The sequence below is a fragment of the Equus przewalskii genome, chromosome 1 (assembly GCF_037783145.1).
Source record: "Equus przewalskii isolate Varuska chromosome 1, EquPr2, whole genome shotgun sequence".
Taxonomy (NCBI): domain Eukaryota; kingdom Metazoa; phylum Chordata; class Mammalia; order Perissodactyla; family Equidae; genus Equus; species Equus przewalskii.
In genome coordinates this window covers 91558962-91578797 of record NC_091831.1, presented here as the reverse complement: position 1 = coordinate 91578797, position 19836 = coordinate 91558962, and the positions used below count along the sequence as shown (strand labels likewise).

At 39.2% G+C, this 19836-nt stretch overlaps 1 protein-coding gene across 6 annotated transcripts in view; it reads left to right on the top strand.

The window, feature by feature from the left end:
* The window catches only part of SH3GL3 (SH3 domain containing GRB2 like 3, endophilin A3), a 130710-nt gene that overhangs the window by 68002 nt on the left and 42872 nt on the right, over positions 1 to 19836 (top strand). For all 6 annotated transcript variants that reach the window (XR_546744.2, XR_011525385.1, XM_008531516.2 and 3 more), the window contains exons 2-3: positions 11753 to 11821; positions 17429 to 17501. Coding sequence is in view for 3 of the 6 variants with exons in the window: in XM_008531516.2 (XP_008529738.1) it covers positions 11753 to 11821; positions 17429 to 17501 (142 nt within the window). In the remaining 3 variants the exon portion in view is untranslated. The remainder of the gene's footprint in view (positions 1 to 11752; positions 11822 to 17428; positions 17502 to 19836) is intronic.

The following is a 19836-nucleotide window of genomic DNA, read 5'->3' as shown; positions in this document are numbered from 1 at the left end:
TATTTTGTTACAAGCAATAGAAGACCTCACAACAATTTACCTCCTTAGTAATGGCTTTTGTGTACTGTTTCCATGTTTTAAAAGTCTACCTATATTTAAAACCTTGCAAGATATTATTATTGTTTTAAGCTGTCAATATTCATTTAGATTTATCTTTTTGGTTCATTTCTTTCCATAGTTCCTTGTTACCATCTGGAATATTTTTGTTTTATTTGAAGAACTCCCTTTAGTGTTTCTTTTGGTGTGTGTCTGCTGGTGAGGAATCCTCCCATTTTTTTTCGTCTGAATATCTTTAAAACTTTGCCTTCGTCTATGAAGGGTATATTCAATGGAAATAAAATTTTAGATTGACAGATAATTTCTGTCAGGACTTCAAAGATACGATTTCATTGTCTTGTAGCTTCCATGATTTCTGTGACAGTGTTAGCTCACGGTCTTTTTTGTTGCTTTTTTGAATGGAGTGTTTTCTTCTTTGATTGTTTTTAGGTTTCTCTGTCTTGGTTTTCAGCAAAAGACTTGTGCCTAGGTATGCTTTTCTTCTTATTTATCCTGTTTGAGATTCATAGAAGAGCTTTAATCTGCAGCTTGATGTCTTTTTGATTATATTGAACAGTTCTCGGCCATCTTCTCTTCAAATATTGCTTCTTCCCCATTTCTCTGTTCTATCCTTTTAGAACTCTAAAATACACATGTGTTAGGTGTTTCTACTGTGTCTAATATGTTTATAATGTTCTTTTTTGTATTTTTAATCCTCTTTCCCTTTACATTTCAATTTAGATACTTTCCATTGATTTATTTTCCAGTTCACATATTCTCTCTTTTGCAGTGTCTAATTGTTATTAAGCCCCCCTGTTGAATTCTTAATTTCAGTTATTGAATTTTTCATTTGCTCTCTCTCTCTCTTTTTTTTTGCTGAGGAAGATTTGCCCTGAGCTAACATCCACTGCCAATCTTCCTCTTTTTGTATGTGAGCCACTGCTACTGACAGACAAGTGGTGTAGGTCTGTACCTGGGAACTGAACCTGGGCCACTGAACCAAAGCATGCCGAACTTAACCACTAGGCCACCGGGGCTGGCCCCATTTGCTCTCTTTCTTTGTTTTACAGTTCTTTGGTGGAAATTTACATTGTCATCTATTTTCTTGAACCTATTAACCATAGTTATCTTAAAGATAATTTCTGATGTCAATATTGGGATTACCTGTTGGGTTATCTTGTGTTTTTTTTTATTTAGCTTTTAGTTGTTGGTTCAGTCTCCTGGTATACCAGATGATTTTTTATTTGGATGGCAGATACTGTATGTGAAGATGGTAGCAGTTCTGGAAGTGCTGTTGTCTTCCTCCAGAGACGACCTGGTTTTATTCTGGCAGATAACGAGGGTAAAGACTTGTGATGTTGCTACAAATGGGATTGAAATGATTCAAGTTTGCTTTTTCGGCTTTGTGAGGACACATCTCTCTCTAGCTTGCTATTACTGCTAGGCTGTAGGTCTTCAGAAATTGAACTAAAACAGGGTGTTTACCAGGGTGTCTCTTTATTGGGTGTCCTGAACTCCAATTTTGGCTCTTGATTACTGTAACAGTGCAAAAACCTCTGCTTAGATGTTTAGCCGTTTAGCAGCCTCTTTGTGCTCATTTCTCAGCACCTTGCCATATGTATACCCAACTTAGGAACTGTCAAAAGTGCTGAGAGGAAATTGCACATAGCCGGAACAGTTTCCTTTGTTCCCTGGAATTTCGGCCTCTGATATCCTGGTTTCCTAGGTTACAGTGCACTCCAATTTCCATCTCCGTAGCCCGTTCAGGCCACAGCAACTTCCAGGCTGATGCTTCCTGCTCAGCCTTTCTGTCCTGTGTTGCAAGGCAGAAATTTCCCTAAAGGGAAAGAGCAGCCGTGAATGTCTGGCACTTCTCACTGCATTTCCCTTCTTCATGATTTTGGCCCCTCAAATCCCAGCTACCCTGGTTGCTCTCTGATGCCTTCAGAGATTTAAAAAAATTTCTGATTCTAAAATACTTTTTGACTTACAGATAAGTTGCAGAACTAATACAGACAGCTCACATGAACCATTCTCTCATCTTCCCCTAATGTTATCAACTTACAAATAGCCTTAATTATTTGTATTTGTAATTGAGTATTGCCATGTTTTCCAAGCTGATAAAAGCAGAACATGACTGCTAACTGGTTGAAAGGAAAACCAAAGGAGCCAGTAAAGAGGGTGAAATTTTTGGTGCAGGGCCCCAAAGTGTCTTCCTTAAAACACTGCTTCTCTGAGACTTTTCCTGGTATGAGGTGTCTCCCATGACCGAATAAGGATGGGAAATGCTACATCTTATATGCACCCACTTGGAAATCCACAATGCTCATTTCCTTTTTAAAGTCTTTGGAAAGTGTTTTAGTAAAGAACTCTGCTTAATTTTTGTTCATTGCAGTGTTTCCAAACTTACATGGTCAAGGAGCTGTTCTTTTGCCTGACTCTTATTCACATCTCATGCAGCCAGAGTTTTGTGGCACTCGTCTCGGAAAATACTGTTCTGGAGCACTTTCTGAAATCCTGAGGTATAAATTTTACTTTTGTACATTTTCTCCTAGGTTCTGGCTTTCTTGCCATTTAATTTCTTGCTTCATAAAAGGGAAGAGGATGGAGAAGCCAAGGTTTCTTTGAAAACAGATATTTGCACAAGAAGCAAGCCAAGGCTATGTTAACATTTACCACTAAAGCCTCAGCACATCTAGAGGAAAAGCCAAACGCAAAAGCTTTATGTTTCCCAAGTAAATTTCTTTTACATCACTGTTCTGTTGAGTCTTTGGAATTGGTTTTTATTTTCCTATTCTTGATGACGTTGGAGCCTGCTGAGAAGTAGATGGGGAGGGAGGGTTTTTATCTCTGGCTGTAGCACCAAGGCATCCTGAGGTGGGTTTAATTGCATCATAATCCTCTTTTCACTGGGGGAATATCACACGAGCCACACTGACTTAGCCACACGTTTGTATTTTAGCCTCGCACTTCTGTCTAGCGAGCCCAGGTCAGGTGCAGTGTTTGTGATGAGGAAGCTGAATGGGTGAGGGCAGTTGGTGTTTGAAATTGAAGAAGACAGAGTTTTAGGGGGAAATTGTGACACTCTTCCTTAGTCTACCTTTCCATTTAGTGTGTGTCCCTTTTTATCTCCTAACGGACCTCCTTGTCCACCTTCTGGCTCCCCTCTAGTGCATTCTCCATGGGCCGCTTGAGGGATCTTCCTGAGATGCAGACCTGATCACATCAATCACCTGCTTAAAAATCTCCATTGCCCACAGGATTCAGTTCAGCCTCATGATCTGGCCGCTGCTTGTATGGTCATTTTCATTTGGGGTCAGTCTTTCATGTCAGTTACCCTTATCGTTATGCTGTTTCCTGAATGCACTCTCATAGATATATATATTTTCATAAGTTATGCATTTGCTTATGCTATTCTCTCTGCCAGAAATGCCACTTCCTCTGTAATCTCCTTGGTGCACTCAATATAGCCTTCTAGGCTCTGTTCTGGAACTTTCTTGGCACCTTCTCATCCATAGCATCTGCTTCCTTGCATCTGGATTTTAATAGCAAATTCTGCATCTCCCTATTACGGAAAAGTACGTACTTGCTTGTGTTATGGCCATTTGCTCCTGCTTCTCAGTGGGCCTGTGGGCAGCTGGAATGTAGAGCGATTGATCTTCGTATCCCTAGCATATCGACCTAGTCGGTAGACTTTCCGATGTTTGTTGAACTAGATTGAATGACCTCCTGTCAGTCTGAAACATTAAGCCAAAGTGTTTTTTTAAAAATGAATTTAAGGTGGTACATTGATTTCTAAATACTGCTTTTATAGCATCATACCAGTTTTGATGTATAGTATTTTTTTGTTGTTAAATTTAAAAATTTTTGTAATTTCTATTAGGGTTTCCTTTCCATTGTTATCTAGGACTGAATTCCAAAATTTTTTACCTACGTATTTATTTTTATTGTTGACTTCTAGATTAATTGCACATGGTTAAAAAACATGTTCTATATGGTATTGATTGATTTTGGTCATTTTTCATAATGTTCTGTCCATACTTTCAAAGAATATACCTTTTTTACTTATTGGCTGCCGATATATATATATATATATTTTCATATTGATTAAGGTTATTAATTTGGTCATTCGAATTATCTGTATCCCTTCCACTTTTTTTAAAAATCATACTTGATCCATCAGTTTTCTGATCGAGTTGTGTTAGAATCCCCTCGATGGTCATGGATTTGTCAGTTTCAGTTCTTTCAGTGTTTTGCCTTGTCTTTTTAAAGTTGTGCTGTGGCGTGGATCATGTTATAAGAGCATGTTAGCGGATTGCTCCTTCTGTGATTAGGCCACACGTCTATCCCAGTAAATGCTTTGCCTACAAGTCTTTTTTGTCTGATATTATTGTTACTGGATTTATTTTGATTAATATTTTCCTAGTATATATAATTCATTTTCAGTCTTTCTGTATGTTTTATTTTAGGTACGTCTCTCAGAAGCTGCATATAGCTGGATTTAAAAAAATCCACCATATTAATTTATCCTTTAATAGGTTGAATTTAATCTGCTTGCATAGATAATGATTACTGACCTACTTGGACTTATCATTGCTATTTTATTTTGTGGTTTCTATTTGTCATCCTGTATGTTCCTCCCACATCCTTTTTCCTTCTTTTCTTTTGGATTGGAAGACTTTGATTTTCCACTAATGTGCTGGTATGGATACTGTGTTATAACTTACATAGTACTATATGTATACCGATTTATGCTTTTAGTGGTTACCATTCGTTATGTAGAACACATACTTCTTAAACATTATTTGAAAAATGTCTACAGTTATGCCCATCTACCTCCTCCTGAATACAGAAGAACCTCAGTGGCTCAAAATATCCACTGAACACCCATCCCCTCCCTATCTTATTATTGCTTTAGTTTTAGTTTTACCTTTTTATAAACTCACATATTTATTTGGCTTGTTTGTTTTAGTCAGGAGTTAAATCCCCCACCATAGTTTATCAATTTCTATCCTACTGTTTCTTGTGATGCATACCTTCCATCTTGGTTCTGTTTTTATTTCCTTGATGAAGTACTTTAGTGTTACTTCTATTAGATACTGCAATGGTCTGAATATGTCTTTTTTTTTTCTCTTTCTTAAACAACAGTTTAGGAAGACATGAAATTTAGATTTTCACTTATTTCTTCTCAGCGCTTTGAGGCTGGTCCTCCATTGACTCCTGGTTTCTGCTGTTGCTGAAAGAAATCTGCTGTCAGTCATATTATTGCCTTGGTTGTTCCACTCCACTGTTTTTTCTTTCTTTTTTTTTTTTTGAGGAAGATTAGCCCTCAGCTAACTGCTGCCAATCCTCCTCTTTTCGCTGAGGAAGACTGGCCTGAGCTAACATCCGTGCCCATCTTCCTCTACTTTGTATGTGGGACACCTACCACAGTATGGCTTGCCAAGCGGTGCCATGTCTGCACCCGGGATCTGAACTGCCGAACCCCAGGCCACTGAAGTGGAACATTCAAACTTAACCACTGTGCCACCAGGCCGGCCCCCGCCCCACCGTTTTTTATTCTTGTCATCTCAGTGTGTCTAGGTGTGCATTAATATTTGTCTTGCTTAGCATTTGAGTGTGCCTCTAACCTGTGGACTCATACTTCCTTCAACTGTAGGGAAAAAAGAGCTGTTAACTCTTAAGATACTGATTCTCCTATATTCTGTGCTTCTTTCTGGAGTGCCTATCAGATATATCTTGGAACCTCACTTATCTTCCATACTGATTATCTGATATTTTATATTTTTTAAAACAAAACTCTTTGTCCTTTTAAATTTTTTGTTCTTTAGGTAAGTTCCTTAGTAATATTTTCTAGTTAACTAGTTCTCACCATGATTGTGCCCAGTCTGGATACATCTATCAAATTTTTCATTTTCATAGCTATATATTTTTTTATTTCCAAGATTTCTAATTTTTTATACTATTTAAAAAATTTTTTCCCTTTTGAGTAATTGCTTACTCTTTATTGATAGAAGTTATTCCTTCATTTATTATATTGATAATATCCTAAACATACACATGAAGTCTTTGTCAGATTGTTTCGTAAAATTATTTTCACTGGGAGTGAATTCATGTTGTGATCTGTGATTTTGTTGGCTATCTTTCTTGGTGTTATAGTTATTCATGTGCCTTAGAATTTAGATTTCAAGGCTTAATTTTAAGTGGGGAGGGTGTCTTTTTGTCACTTTTAACCCCTCTGTGCTCACTTCTATCTGGTGGCTGTGGTTTTTTTCCACTTGGCTTCCCAAGGCCACAGTGCTGACTGCTGGTCTCTGTTCCGTGGTGATGTTGGGGATATTGATCTAGCCACAGAGCTGGGGGGTAACTTGAATGGTCCTTTGCTCTCTAGTCTCCCTGGGCCTGCAGATTGCAAAATGCGATAAACTTAGCCAGTGGTTTGCATCTGGATGTTTTTCCAGCCTCCTCCTTCTTCTGATCTTCTGTCTTTAAGCAGAACTTAATTCCAGGCTTTTGTCTCATGGAGCACTTTTTTTTTTTTTTTTGCTTGGGGAAGATTCGCCCTGAGCTAATATCTATGCTGATCTTCCTCTATTTTGTATGTGGGTTGCTGCAACAGCATGGCTGTCGAGTGGTGTAAGTCTGCACCTGGGATCCAAACCTGTGAACCCCAGGCCACTGAAGTGGAGCACGCAACAGCCGCTACACCACCGGGCCGGCCACCTCAAATGGATATTTTATTTATTTATTTATTTATTTTTCTTAAAGATTGGCACCTGAGCTAACAACCGTTGCCAATCTTTTTTTTTTTTATGCTTTACCTCCCCAAATCCCCGCTTGTACATAGTAATATATATTTTAGTTGCAGGTCCTTCTAGTTGTGGCGTGTGGGATGCTGCCTCAACATGGCCTGATGAGTGGTGCCATGTCCCTGCCCGGGATCCGAACCAGCGAAACCCTGGGCCGCTGCAGCAAGGCACATAAACTTAACCACTCGGCCATGGGGCCGGCCCCTCAAATGGATATTTTAAAGTAAAGATTTATGCATGGGCTTCTGGGGTTCTAGTAGCCTTCCAAAATTACAGGCAACTGTATCAATCAGCCTTTGCTCTGTAACAAACCACCCCAAAACATAATGACTTAAAACATAAACTGTTTCTTTCATTCACAGTTCTGTGGGTCAACAACTTGAGCTGGAATCTCCTGATTGGGTCTCTGGGTCTGGCTGATTTTAGCTGGGCTCGGGCTCACTCACTGGTTGGTGGTCAGTTGCCAGGCTTATCTCTGCTCCGAGTGGTTTTTCATTCTCCAACCAGCTAGCTCAGGCTTATTCATGTGCAGCTGGTTACAGTGGACCTCAGAGAGTGGGCAGAAGTATTTACAAAGCCTCTTTCTAGCTATAAATTAAACTCAGTATTCTCTTAGTGTGGCTTGCATTCTATTCTGTTGACCAAAGCAAGTCAGGGTGGAGAAACAGAAGCTGCTCTTAATGGGACGAGCTGCAAAGTGTTGTGGCTGTTTCTGCAATCCGCTGTGCAACAGTATGTGTTTTTCCTGGGTAATGGTTGTGTAACTTTTATTACATTCTTAGAATATTAACTCCAAAGTTAAGAACCAATAATTTTAAGTGATTTCACTACTGAACAAAAAGATTTTTGGGGGACGTCATTGATGGGTAGGTTTGTTTGCACTGGGATAATCCTGACTTTTAGAGTGGTTCCTCTTGTTATGTGCTGTCTCGCACAGCTGCATTTCTGACTTCTGGACTAAGCTTGGAAAACAAGAACTGCTGTGTAGTGTATCAGTCAGCATCTACTGAGTAACAAAGCACCCCCATGTTTAGCGATCTAAACCACCGTTGATGTGACTCGTTCCATGGCTCAGCAGATAGGCTGACCTCATCTGGGCTCGTGTGTGTCTGCAGCCAGCTGCAGCTCAGCCTGGGGCTCTGATCTGGGGTTTGGCTGGTTGTCCTGATGGGGATATTTGGGTTACGTGTCTCTCACCACCCAGCACACTAGGCTGTGCTTGTTCACATGGTGTCAGCAGGGTTTCAAGAGAATGACCAAAAGCACGCAAGATCTCTTAAGGCCTAGCCTTGTCTCTGTGGGTCAGAGCAAGTCACACGCCAGCCCAGATTCACTCTGGGGGAAACAAACTCCAGCTCTGGCCAGGCGGAACTGCAGAAACATAGATGGGGATTCCAATGGGAAGATGGAGGATCATGGCCATTTTTGTAGTCTTTCTTTTTTTTTTTTTATTAATGTTATGATAGATTACAACCTTGTGAGATTTCAGTTGTACATTTTTGTTAGTCATGTTGTGGGTACACCACTTCCCCCTCTGTGCCCTCCCCCCACCCCCCCTTTTCCCTGGTAACCACCGATCAGATCTCCTTATCAATATACTAATTTCCACCTATGAGTGGAGTCATATAGAGTTTGTCTTTCTCTGACTGGCTTATTTCGCTTAACATAATACCCTCGAGGTCCATCCACGTTGTTGTGAATGGGCCAATTTTGTCTTGTTTTATGGCTGAGTAGTATTCCATTGTGTATATATACCACATCTTCTTTATCCAATCATCAGTTTCTGGGCATGTAGGCTGGTTCCACGTCTTGGCTATTGTAAATAATGCTGCGATGAACACAGGGGTGCAACGGACTCTTGAGATTTCTGATATCAGGTTCTTAGGATAGATACCCAGTAATGGGATGGCTGGGTCATAGGGTATTTCTATTTTTAACTTTTTGAGAAATCTCCATACTGTTTTCCATAGTGGCTGTACCAGTTTGCATTCCCACCAACAGTGTATGAGGGTTCCTTTTTCTCCACAACCTCTCCAACATTTGTCACTCTTGGTTTTGGATGTTTTTGCCAATCTAACGGGTGTAAGGTGATATCTTAGTGTAGTTTTGATTTGCATTTCCCTGATGATTAGCGATGATGAACATCTTTTCATGTGTCTATTGGCCATATTCATATCTTCTTTTGAGAAATGTCTGTTCATGTCCTCTGCCCATTTATTGATCGGGTTGTTTGTTTTTTTGTTGTTAAGCAGTGTGAGTTCTTTGTATATTATGGAGATTAACCCTTTGTCGGATAAGTGGCTTGTGAATATTTTTTCCCAATTAGTGAGCTGTTTTTTTGTTTCAATCCTGTTTTCCCTTGCCTTGAAGAAGCTCTTTAGTCTGATGAAGTCCCATTTGTTTATTCTTTCTATTGTTTCCCTCAACTGAGGAGTTACAGTGTCCAAAAAGATTCTTTTGAAACTGATGTCAAAGAGTGTACTGCCTATATTCTCTTCCAAAAGACTTATTGTCTCAGGCCTAATCTTTAGGTCTTTGATCCATTTTGAGTTTATTTTGGTGTGTGGTGAAAAAGACTGGTCAATTTTCAATCTTTTGCATGTGGCTGTCCAGTTTTCCCAGCACCATTTGTTGAAGAGACTTTTTCTCCATTGTAGGCCCTCTGCTCCTTTGTCGAAGATTAGCTGCCCATAGATGTGTGGTTTTATCTCTGGGCTTTCAATTCTGTTCCATTGATCTGTGGACCTGTTTTTGTACCAGTACCATGCTGTTTTGATCACCGTAGCTTTGTAGTATGTTTTGAAATCGGGGATTGTGATTCCGCCGGCTTTGTTTTTCTTGCTCAGGATTGCTTTAGCAATTCGCGGTCTTTTGTTGCCCCATATGAATTTTAGGATTGTTTGTTCAATATCTGTGAAGAATGTTCTTGGGATTCTGATTGGGATAGCATTGAATCTGTATATTGCTTTAGGTAGTATGGACATTTTAACTATGTTTATTCTTCCAATCCATGTGCAAGGAATGTCTTTCCATCTCTTTATGTCATCATCAATTTCTTTCAAGAAAGTCTTCTAGTTTTCATTGTATAGATCCTTCACTTCCTTGGTTAAGTTTATCCCAAGGTATTTTATTCTTTTCGTTGTGATTGTGAATGGGATTGAGTTCTTGAGTTCTTTTTCTGTTAGTTCATTGTTAGTGTATAGAAATGCTACTGATTTATGCACTTTAATTTTATACCCTGCTACTTTGCTGTAGTTGTTGATTATTTCTAATAGTTTTTCTGTGGATTCTTTGGGGTTTTCTATATATAAGATCATGTCGTCTGCAAACAACGAGAGTTTTACTTCTTTGTTACCTATTTGGATTCCTTTTATTTCTTTTTCCTGCCGAATTGGTCTGGCCAGCACCTCCAGTACTATGTTGAATAGGAGTGGTGAAAGTGGGCACCCTTGTCTTGTTCCTGTCCTCAGAGGGGTGGCTTTCAGTTTTTGTCCATTGAGTATGATGTTGGCTGTGGGTCTATCATATATGGCCTTTATTATGTTGAGGTACTTTCCTTCCATACCCTTTTTGTAGTCTTTCTTGTCTTCTCTCTTCAAGTCATTCCTTCTCACACCTCAAATTTAAGTTAAATACTGTCTGGGTTCATATTTCTCCTACTAAATAGTAATACTGTGTGTGTCGTAATAGTAGTGTAAATAGTAGCAGAAAACCACATGTACATTTAAAACGACCTGCAATCCTTTTACCATTAATTGTTGATACCCACCCACCCCCCTTTACTACTGATTTTTTATATTCATGGAAATATTTTAAAGGTGTAAAGAAATTATGTTGATGTACTTTTCTAAAGGAAGTGATTCAATGTATTTACTACTTCCATTCCATTCTTCTTGTTGTCTAATCCAACCCACACTGGAGCCTGCAGTGCTTTTCTAAAAGGTTTGCCAACAGCCCTGTGTGTGATGAGGACACTTTGGGGACTTCTCAGTCATCCTCTTTAGCTTGGCGTCTGAGAGTCTCTGGGATGAGGCTCTGCCTGCCCTTCAGCTTTTATTTCCAGCCCGCTCTCCCTCAAGCCCTCTTCATTACAGGGAAGCCAAATGTCTTGCTGTTTCTTGAGCACATTTCCCTGCACCAGTGGTTCTCAACTGTCCAGAGGTATTTCCAGTTGTCGCAATGTGGGCAACGTGTCGCCACTGGCATCTTAGGTAGAGCCAGGGATGCTGTGAACCATCCCACAATGCACAGGAGAGCCCTCACAACAAAGAAATATCTGGCTGAGAAACCCTGCCCCACGTATTGTTGTCTCTGGGCCTTTTTTCATGCTGCCTCGTGCTGGAAGACCTTTCCGTCAGTGCCGCCTGTTGCAATGTCCCCTGTCCTTGAAAAGCCAGCTGAAATGCCAAGCCTTCTAGGAAACAGATCGGGCATGGTCCCCACCCCCACCCCACACTGTAGGCTCACAGAATCCTTTTTGTGAATCACTGAAATGCCCATCGCTTAGTACGTTTACAATAATTTGTATCCAGGACTCTTATGTTGTATTGTTCTTATTGTTCTGCCCTTGTATTTTAGTTAACTGTTTGTGTTTAGTTAACTCTTTAGCTGAACACGGCTTTCCTGGATGACAAGGACCCTATCTTATCTATCTTTGTTTCTCCTACAGGACCCACCATGTGCTTTACATATAGTAGGTGCATAATATCTGTTGAGTGAGTGAGAAATCTGTATCTTCCAATGTCCTTAGATGTAGTTACTCCTTGCAACAGTTTTCTTAAAGGATTTAGTCCAAAAAAAATCCAACAAGCTGAATCTGAATTTTTTTGTTTTTGCTTGTAATAATTTGTCAGAAATTGTGACAACAAATCATTGTCCAATGCAATTACTTGTGTTTATTTCTGCAGCTATTTAGTGAAAAAATAAGTGGCGTTGAAGGAACGAAACTAGATGACGAATTTCTTGACATGGAAAGGGTAAGAGAGCATTTTAATGTAAACTTTGTTACAAATTGACTTTTATTGCAATATGAGATATACTGATGCTGTAAAGGATATTAGAGTGGGAATCTAGAATGTTTGTATACACATGTGGATTATGGAATCCAGAAAGTGGTTCTTTGACACGTCAAGCCCAGTTAAAGACCCTTGATCATGAAGCAAGTGGGCTGTGCCTAACTGGTTCCCTCTAGTGGACAAAAGTCAGAAATGCTCAAAAGATAGTTCATCTCGTCCAACAGTTAGAAAGGCCAAAGGAATTGTGATTATGTATCTTGGAGAGTCAAAATGTGTCTCTGGGACGAGATGGATAAACTTTGATTCACTGTGTGGACAACTCTGACTCTGCTCGCATGTGTTGCAGCAGCTGTATAACAAGTGACTTTTGTCCTGGTTCTGCCACTAAAACTGGCTGTGTGAACTTGGGTAATGTTTCGTCTTTTCTGACCTGTGACCAAGGATGATAACGTGTGCCCTGCTTGCCTCACATGGATGTTGTGAGAATTACGCAGAAAACTAACATGTGTGAAAGTGTTTAGAAAAATGTGATGAGCTTGTTCCAGAAATGATTGTTAATGTGTTCCAAAGGAAGATTGTTGATGCTCTGTCCATTAACAGGGTCAGCTGTGTGGAGCTTAGGTGGAAGCAGAATTGGGACCACTAGTAATTACCAGCTTCCTCAGTTTCCTTCCCCTTTGTCTTGGGCCCTTGAAACATAGCCTTGTTTTAATAATTAGACTCCCCAGCTGAGAGAGGGCAGACAGAAAGCAAAGCTTCTGCCCTCAGGTGTATCCTGGAGGGTACAGGATATCACAGGTGGTAGAGCTGTCAGCAGATGCCGGGCAAGGAAGTCCAGCCCCAGGTTGTGCCTTGGGGGTTACTGTCTTTAGGTTAATCTGGCCCTGGCCACACTGTCCTCCAGGACGCTCCCTGGGGAAAGGTTATTTTTTTTTTTGCTTTTGAAAAAAGTTAGTTTCTGAAAACTGAAAAACGTAGAAACGTTTTACCATCATCAGCGTACCTGAAATTACTTTACAAAAATCTCTTGATATATGAAGATATTATGTGTAACTTTATTACCAGCAAGATGACTCAGTTGAAATGTTAAATTTAAAAGCACGTTTCAGGAATTGTCGTTTCAGTTGATGGACTGAGATCCTTCTTATTTACTTCCTTTCCCTCCAAAACTCCCAGGAGTGACAGAAGAAATATAAAAATAAGATATTTTATCTGTTTTATTGCATCTGTGAAAAGCATGGAAATATCTAATATGTGACAAGAAGTTTTAAGGAAGAGATGAGTTAGATGGTATCAGACCCACCTAAAATGTGACACAGAAATGACAAAGGTTTGGAGAAAGATGTTCCATGACAAACGCTAGCTAGACAAAAGTGGAGAAACAATAGTAATGTCAAAGTAAAATTTGATGCAAAAAAACGCTAAATGGAAAAAGAGGATTTAAAAAAATTATAGAAAGATGCAGTCATGTAGCATATCAGGAAATTATATCAGTTATGAACTGTTATGCACACATAGCAAGGCATCTAAATATGTGAGGTAAAAGCTATCAGAGGTACATGGAGAACTGACAAAAATCCGAGTGGAAATGTCACTTTACATGTCACTTTCATTGATTAACAGACTAACTTGACAATGATAGATAGGCTCATGAAGGATTTGCATGAAATATGGTTAATACCTTTGATTATAAGTAGATATAGACATCTGCATTTCTCAAATTGAGAATTCATATTCTTTTCAAATTCCTTTAGAACAATTACAACAATCAATCGTATATTGGGCTACAGAAGAAACTCAATAATTATTTCCCAAAGTAAGGTCATAGAACATAAGGATTACAAAGAAGGTATAGCTTCCAAATTCTGGGTTTTTGGAAATTTAAAAACGTGTAAAAATAATTCTTAATTTAAAGAGGAAATGAAAATTAAAATTAAAGAATATTTAATCATAAGAGAATTTTGTTTGTCAAACATGAGCTATACGGCTGTATCTTAAATGCACTTAATAGAAAATAAATGTTGGAAGGAAGTGAATAAATCATTCAAGGCAAGAAGCTGGAAAATAGTAAATTGAATCACTCTAGGTGGAAGGAAGAAATCATTACAGATAAATGAGAGATTAATAAAATAGAAAGCAATAACAACCAAAAGGTAGAACCAAGAAATAAAACCAGGAGCTATTTGTTTGAAAAGCCACTTCTACCAAGGGCGACCAAGAAATAAAAAAGGGGAAACACAAATAAATTACATAAGGAATAAGAAAGATATGATGACAGAGATGGATGCTTTACAAAATTTTTTAAGACAGTACTATGAACAGCCGTCAGACACCAGGGCTGCCAGCAGCTGTCCATCTTGGGCTGAAGCCTGGGGCTCAGTGGGACAGGTTTTGGGGCACCTGAGGGTCGGGTGCCAACACTAGGTGGAAATTCCAGATTTAATCAAGCAACAAAGGTACCTTCACACCAGGTAGACTTTACAAAACTAATTTTCACCTCTCTACTTTCCTCGATTTTTCCTGGTGGTTTCCTCATATTTGCATAGTATTTTGTTAACCTCACACACACACACACACACAAGACACACGCACGCACGCACGCACCCTCATAATATCCCCAGCTATGCTAAGAGGGAGGTTTTGTTTTCCAACTGCATGAGTTATTTTGTCAATGTTCATCTTGACTGCCCATATTTGCCATTGTGTTTAGTGGTCATTCTCTTTAATTTGTAGAGTTTATTCCTGGTTTTGATTCCTGAGCTGTTCTGGGAGCAGCTCCAGTGGGCACATCAGGGCTTGTGAGTTTTGGCCATTTGTGTTTTTTTTTTGGCTTTTTTCCCCCCAAAAGAGATAGAAGGATCTAAATAGAAAGTATCCCTTCCTCTACCTCCTGTCATTGTCACCCTTGAGTGATGACTCCTAGCTTCCTGGTGGCTTTTCGTGTCCTAAGAGGGTTGTATACTTGGAATGGAACATTCTAAGTTGTGTTTTAATTAATATTGAATTTATTAAAGTTGCAAATCTAAAACCTAGTTCTTAAGCTTTAAGCTGGACTTATGGGTCTTATTTTTAAATTTAGTAATTTCGGTATAAAAATGCTGATCATTTTTAGTTAATCTTCATTTTAGGTTCCGTTAAGTCATAAGCTTAACAGATGAAATCCTAAAGCATTTACCACCAGTTACTTAATTAAGCAAATTCCCTTAGACCTTTCAAACTACAATTATAAAGGTAATGCTTCGGATTCCCCTTAACTTCACATCAAATCTAAAGCAGGATTTTCCTAAGCACTTAAATTTCTTGTAACTCTGATAGAACATAAACATTTGTGTCGTCAGATTCTCGTAAACATTTCAAAGATCTTCGTAAACAACTGAACCCACTGAGGAGAGATCCAAGTTTACAGAACTTGTCTCTAGGCCAATGCACGTATACACACGTGCTCACACACACACAGCCAGCACGCCTGCCTCAGTAACGTAGACTTGATTCATTTCTTCATCATTTATGTGCTGTCTTTTTGTTTTTCCCCTTGATGAGGAAGATTAGCCCTGAGCTAACATCTGTGCCAGTCTTCCTCCAATTTTTCTATGTGGGATGTCTCCACAGCACGGCAGACGAGGGGAGCAGGTCCGTGCCCGGGATCCAAACCCAGAGAAACAGAGATCAGGGCACTTTAACCACTTGGCCGTGGGGCCGGCCCCTGTGCTGTCTTTTTAAACTTCCTAGGATCATGAATTTAGACATTCAGCTAAGGGGAACAAATACAATTTCAGGCTTGGTCGAAAGCTTCTGACTCTGACCAGATCATAGTTTTTTAAATTACAAAAATTAAATTTTCTGTATTATAAATCAGTCTGCAGCTTGATCTTTTCCTTAGCAGTGCACTGTGGGCGCCTTCCGCATGCATATGGATCTTCTTTATTTTTTTTTCCTCGTGACTAAAGGGTATTCCCTTGTTTGGATGTTTCACAATTTTGTTCAATCAGTCTCTCGTTGATTATAATTTAGGTTGTTTTCCATTTTTGATACTAAATAACGTGATCTAACATTTTTTTACATTTCTCGGTGAAAGTCCCTAGAAGGGTGACAGCTGGCACATTAATAAGCTCATTAGTAGGTACTTCCAAAAGGTTGTGTCATTTCGCACTCCTGTTGTATATGAATAGGCCCATTATTCCACACCCATATAACAACTAATATTGGGTATATAATCAATTAAACTTTTTTTTTTGGTCAATCTGGTGAGTGGAAAGTATCTCCTTTTAAGTGATAATTTTTCTAAATGTTTTGCCAAATGTTTGTAGGCAACTTGTATTTCTCCTCTTTTGTGGATGGCCAGTTTATGTTCTTGTCCTTTCTAGTTGGGTTTCTCTTTTTTTCTTTTTTAATGGGAGTTCCGAGTATTGTGGCTACTAACGTTTATCCTGTATACATTTTCCTGTCTGCTTGCCACTTTTGTCAAACTGTGTGTATTGTGTCTTCTTACTATTCAGTTTGTCATTTTATAGAGTCAGAAGTTTGGTCTTTTCATTTAAAGATGTTTGGGTTTGGGATCATGCTTTGAAAATCCTTCCAAGCCCAGTATCGTAAAATAGTCTCCGGTATAATTTAGTATTTTGTTTTTTGGTCCATATTTTAAATTTTCTTTGTGGTGTGAAATAGGAATCTAAGTTTATTATTACTTTGGCAAATTTTAACAAAAAAATTAAAATTGTGATGGGATTTGAATTAATTTTACGTGTTAATTTGAGGAGGATTTCCATCTTTCCAAATTAAATTTTCCATCTAGGAATGTGGCTTTTCAAAGAGGTATTGTGCATTTCTCATAATATTTATTCTTTATTATTACATATTTTTTATTGCTCTTATGAATGGGATCTCCTGTTCCTTTGCATTTTGTTTTGGGCTATTGTTGGTATAAAATGAAACCATCGAAATGTGCGTATTTAACTGTGTTGTATGTTTTCACATTCATTCTCTGGTTAAGCAACAGCCAGAATGTCCAGGAATGGTTTTGTGGAAGAAAAGATTCATTCTTAACCTGACAGGGCGGCCTTTGATGTCAGCATTTTCTGCCCACAGAACAAATGGATGTTATTTTGGTTATAATACATGTGATAGTGGGTCTTTTACTGCTGATTTACTGAGGTTGTTTCTCATGTGAATCGTTATTATGGCATCCTTATATAAGTACAGAAATTCAGGTTCACCCACCAGATAAGGAAAGTTTAGCTCTGAAATGTCTAGTCTTGAGAGACCTTCAGGTATGTCCCATAATCTAGTGGAGCATAATAACTTTTCCAGATTTTATAAATATTACATTAATATTCATTTTAATGTTAGGAAAAAGAAATTCATGTTCTCCAACATCATTAGGAGGAAGGAATGTCCCAAAAAGTGAGAAAATATTGCCTGAAAACAAATATTGTTGAAAATATTCATTTGATTAAAATCATTATAATGGTGTGTTAAGTATTAAATTAATGAAAATTACTTCTCTGTTTGTTTTTCTGTGAATTCATTGAGTTTGTCATTTACCAACATTTTTATGTTTTTTTTTTTAAGAAAATAGATGTTACCAATAAAGCTGTTGCAGAAATTCTTTCCAAAGCCACAGAATATCTTCAGCCAAATCCAGGTAAAGTCAGAAGATGTCATGAAATATTCTATTGTCCGTTTGCTGTCATAGACTCTGATAAACGCCATGTTTTGTTGGCATGTGGTTGATGTGATCTAGAATCTAGAAACAGTGTCCTCTTGTTCAGATAATGAAATTTGGTTTTCTAAAGTTGAGTCTCCAGTGACTGAAGGTGGTCCCAGTGAATCCTGGCTAATGGGAGACAGAGCCGACACTTCTCTGAGCTGTGGTGACATTTTGGAGATGGGATCTTGGTCTTAGCAGCAAGGCACTGCTAAGCAGAGACGTTTTTTATGAGATGCTTCAGAGACCCACTAAACATTTTGTAAAAGTTTTCTCATTGTCATTTCCTCTTCTTCTTTAAAAAAAATTTCTCCCATCCTGTTCTAAAGGTGTATATTAATTTGAAATGACTTTCACTTCATGGCTCAAATGCTTAAGAAATGAGGTGTGATGAATATATGAGAAACGGCATAAGCAGGTCCAGGCTTTAATTCCCTTTAATTCCCAGGATAACAGCAGCATCCCTTGGCAGGTGTTCCTCGGTTGTAGATCGTAGAAACCAATAGAGGGCGTCCAAGCCTTGAATTCTGTGGATTTCCGAAACTGCCTTTACTTTTTAGGAATTTATTATTTGCAAGTAGTTACTGTGAGTCCCTTGGCTGTGGGAACCAGCACCGATTCACAGAATCTAGAAAGCAAAAATTGAAAAACGTAAAATTTATAAAATATTATCTCCAGGGAGGATGGTAGGTATAGAAATCTGTAGAACTGATTATAGTTTTAAAAACCATGATAAGATATCTCTTCCCTTTTCCTGATAAATCAGTCAACACATATAGCAGGTGCTTCCTCTAGGTGAGGGGCTCTCCTGGGTCCTGGGATATACTGTAAGTTAAACTGAGACCCCGCCTTCAAGGAACTGACATTGGAATGGGGTAAGGAGGTGTTGGCTAACAACGAAAGTGTCCAATTGGCCAGAGGCCTCTGGTTCTTCCTGGAGAAGAGGAAGCGAGAGTTGCAGCTTCTAATCCACTTTAATGGCCCTCACTCAGGCCTGTTACATCCCACATCCCACCCTGACAGTAGGAAAGAGGACCAGAGTGTGTGTGTGTGTTTGTGTGTGTACGTGTGTGTGTTTTTGGTGGAAGAGTAAAGACTGTGAGTCTGGGGACCAGAAGGATAAGTGCTTTGAGGCTGACGTGGGCAAGATTCAAAAGCCTGGCACTGTGTCTGAAGCCTTGCTACTCAAAGCGTGGTCCATGGACCAGCAGGATGAGCATCCTCTGAGAGACTGTGGGAAATGCCGAATCTTGGGCTCATCCTAGACTGGCTGAATCAAACTCTACATCTTAACAGCATCCTTGGATGGTTTTCATGAACATTACAGTTTGAGAAGCACTGGTCTAGAGTTCATTAAAATAAATATGCAATTATAAAAGTAAAAGAAAATAAAAGCTTACCCCTTTACTACCTAAAATTATCTCAAGCACCGCAAGCTAGTAAGTGATTCACGCTATAGCCTGTGGAATGAAATCCCGAATCCTTAGCTTGGTGTTCAATTCATAATCACTTTTCCCCATAAATATCTCCTGATTTGTCCTGTATTAATTTCTTCTTCTGTCAAACCAGCCCACTCTTTATCCGTTGGTTATATACCATATGCATTCTGTCTTCTACACCTTACCGACACTGTTTCTGCACTTTTTAGCGGCATCTTTCCATCTTTATTCAGCATATTGTTATATTTTCCTTTCCCTACACCACACCAAACTTTATTTGCATAATTACAGCTCGTATATTCTGCCTTCCAGTAATAGAGTGTGAGCTTCTTGAGGGTAGATACTGTCCTACGTCTCTCTGGAGTCCCGGCAATTAGCATGGTGTGTCACACAGAGCCAGGGTTAGTAAACACGCATTGCCTAAGTCCAAGAAAAGGAGGTCAGCATCAGTGGCTGCCCATCACTGCCCTAGAGACCAGGGAGCTGAGCAGCACCTGAGGGACCAGGAGCACAGACTTAGGTTCACTGTGAGGGCATCTGTCTCCTCCTGTTGGTTCTCTTTCCTAAGAGGAGTGGGCAGCAGCCCTCTGTCATAATGTTGAATATAATCAGTCCGAATAAATTCTTGGGGGCAGGGAGGGTGTTAATGACCAGCTGGTAGTTTGAAACATCCACCTCAGCAAGTCTATTCTTAGTTTACAGTTGGTCCCCAAGAACCAGGTGTTAGTGTCTGACTCAGCGTGTTAGCATCACAGGGTTCTGGAGTGTCTCGCTCTGTGTGTGTGTGTGTGTGTGGGGTTGTCATAGCCCAGGTTACTATCATTTGGAGTCAA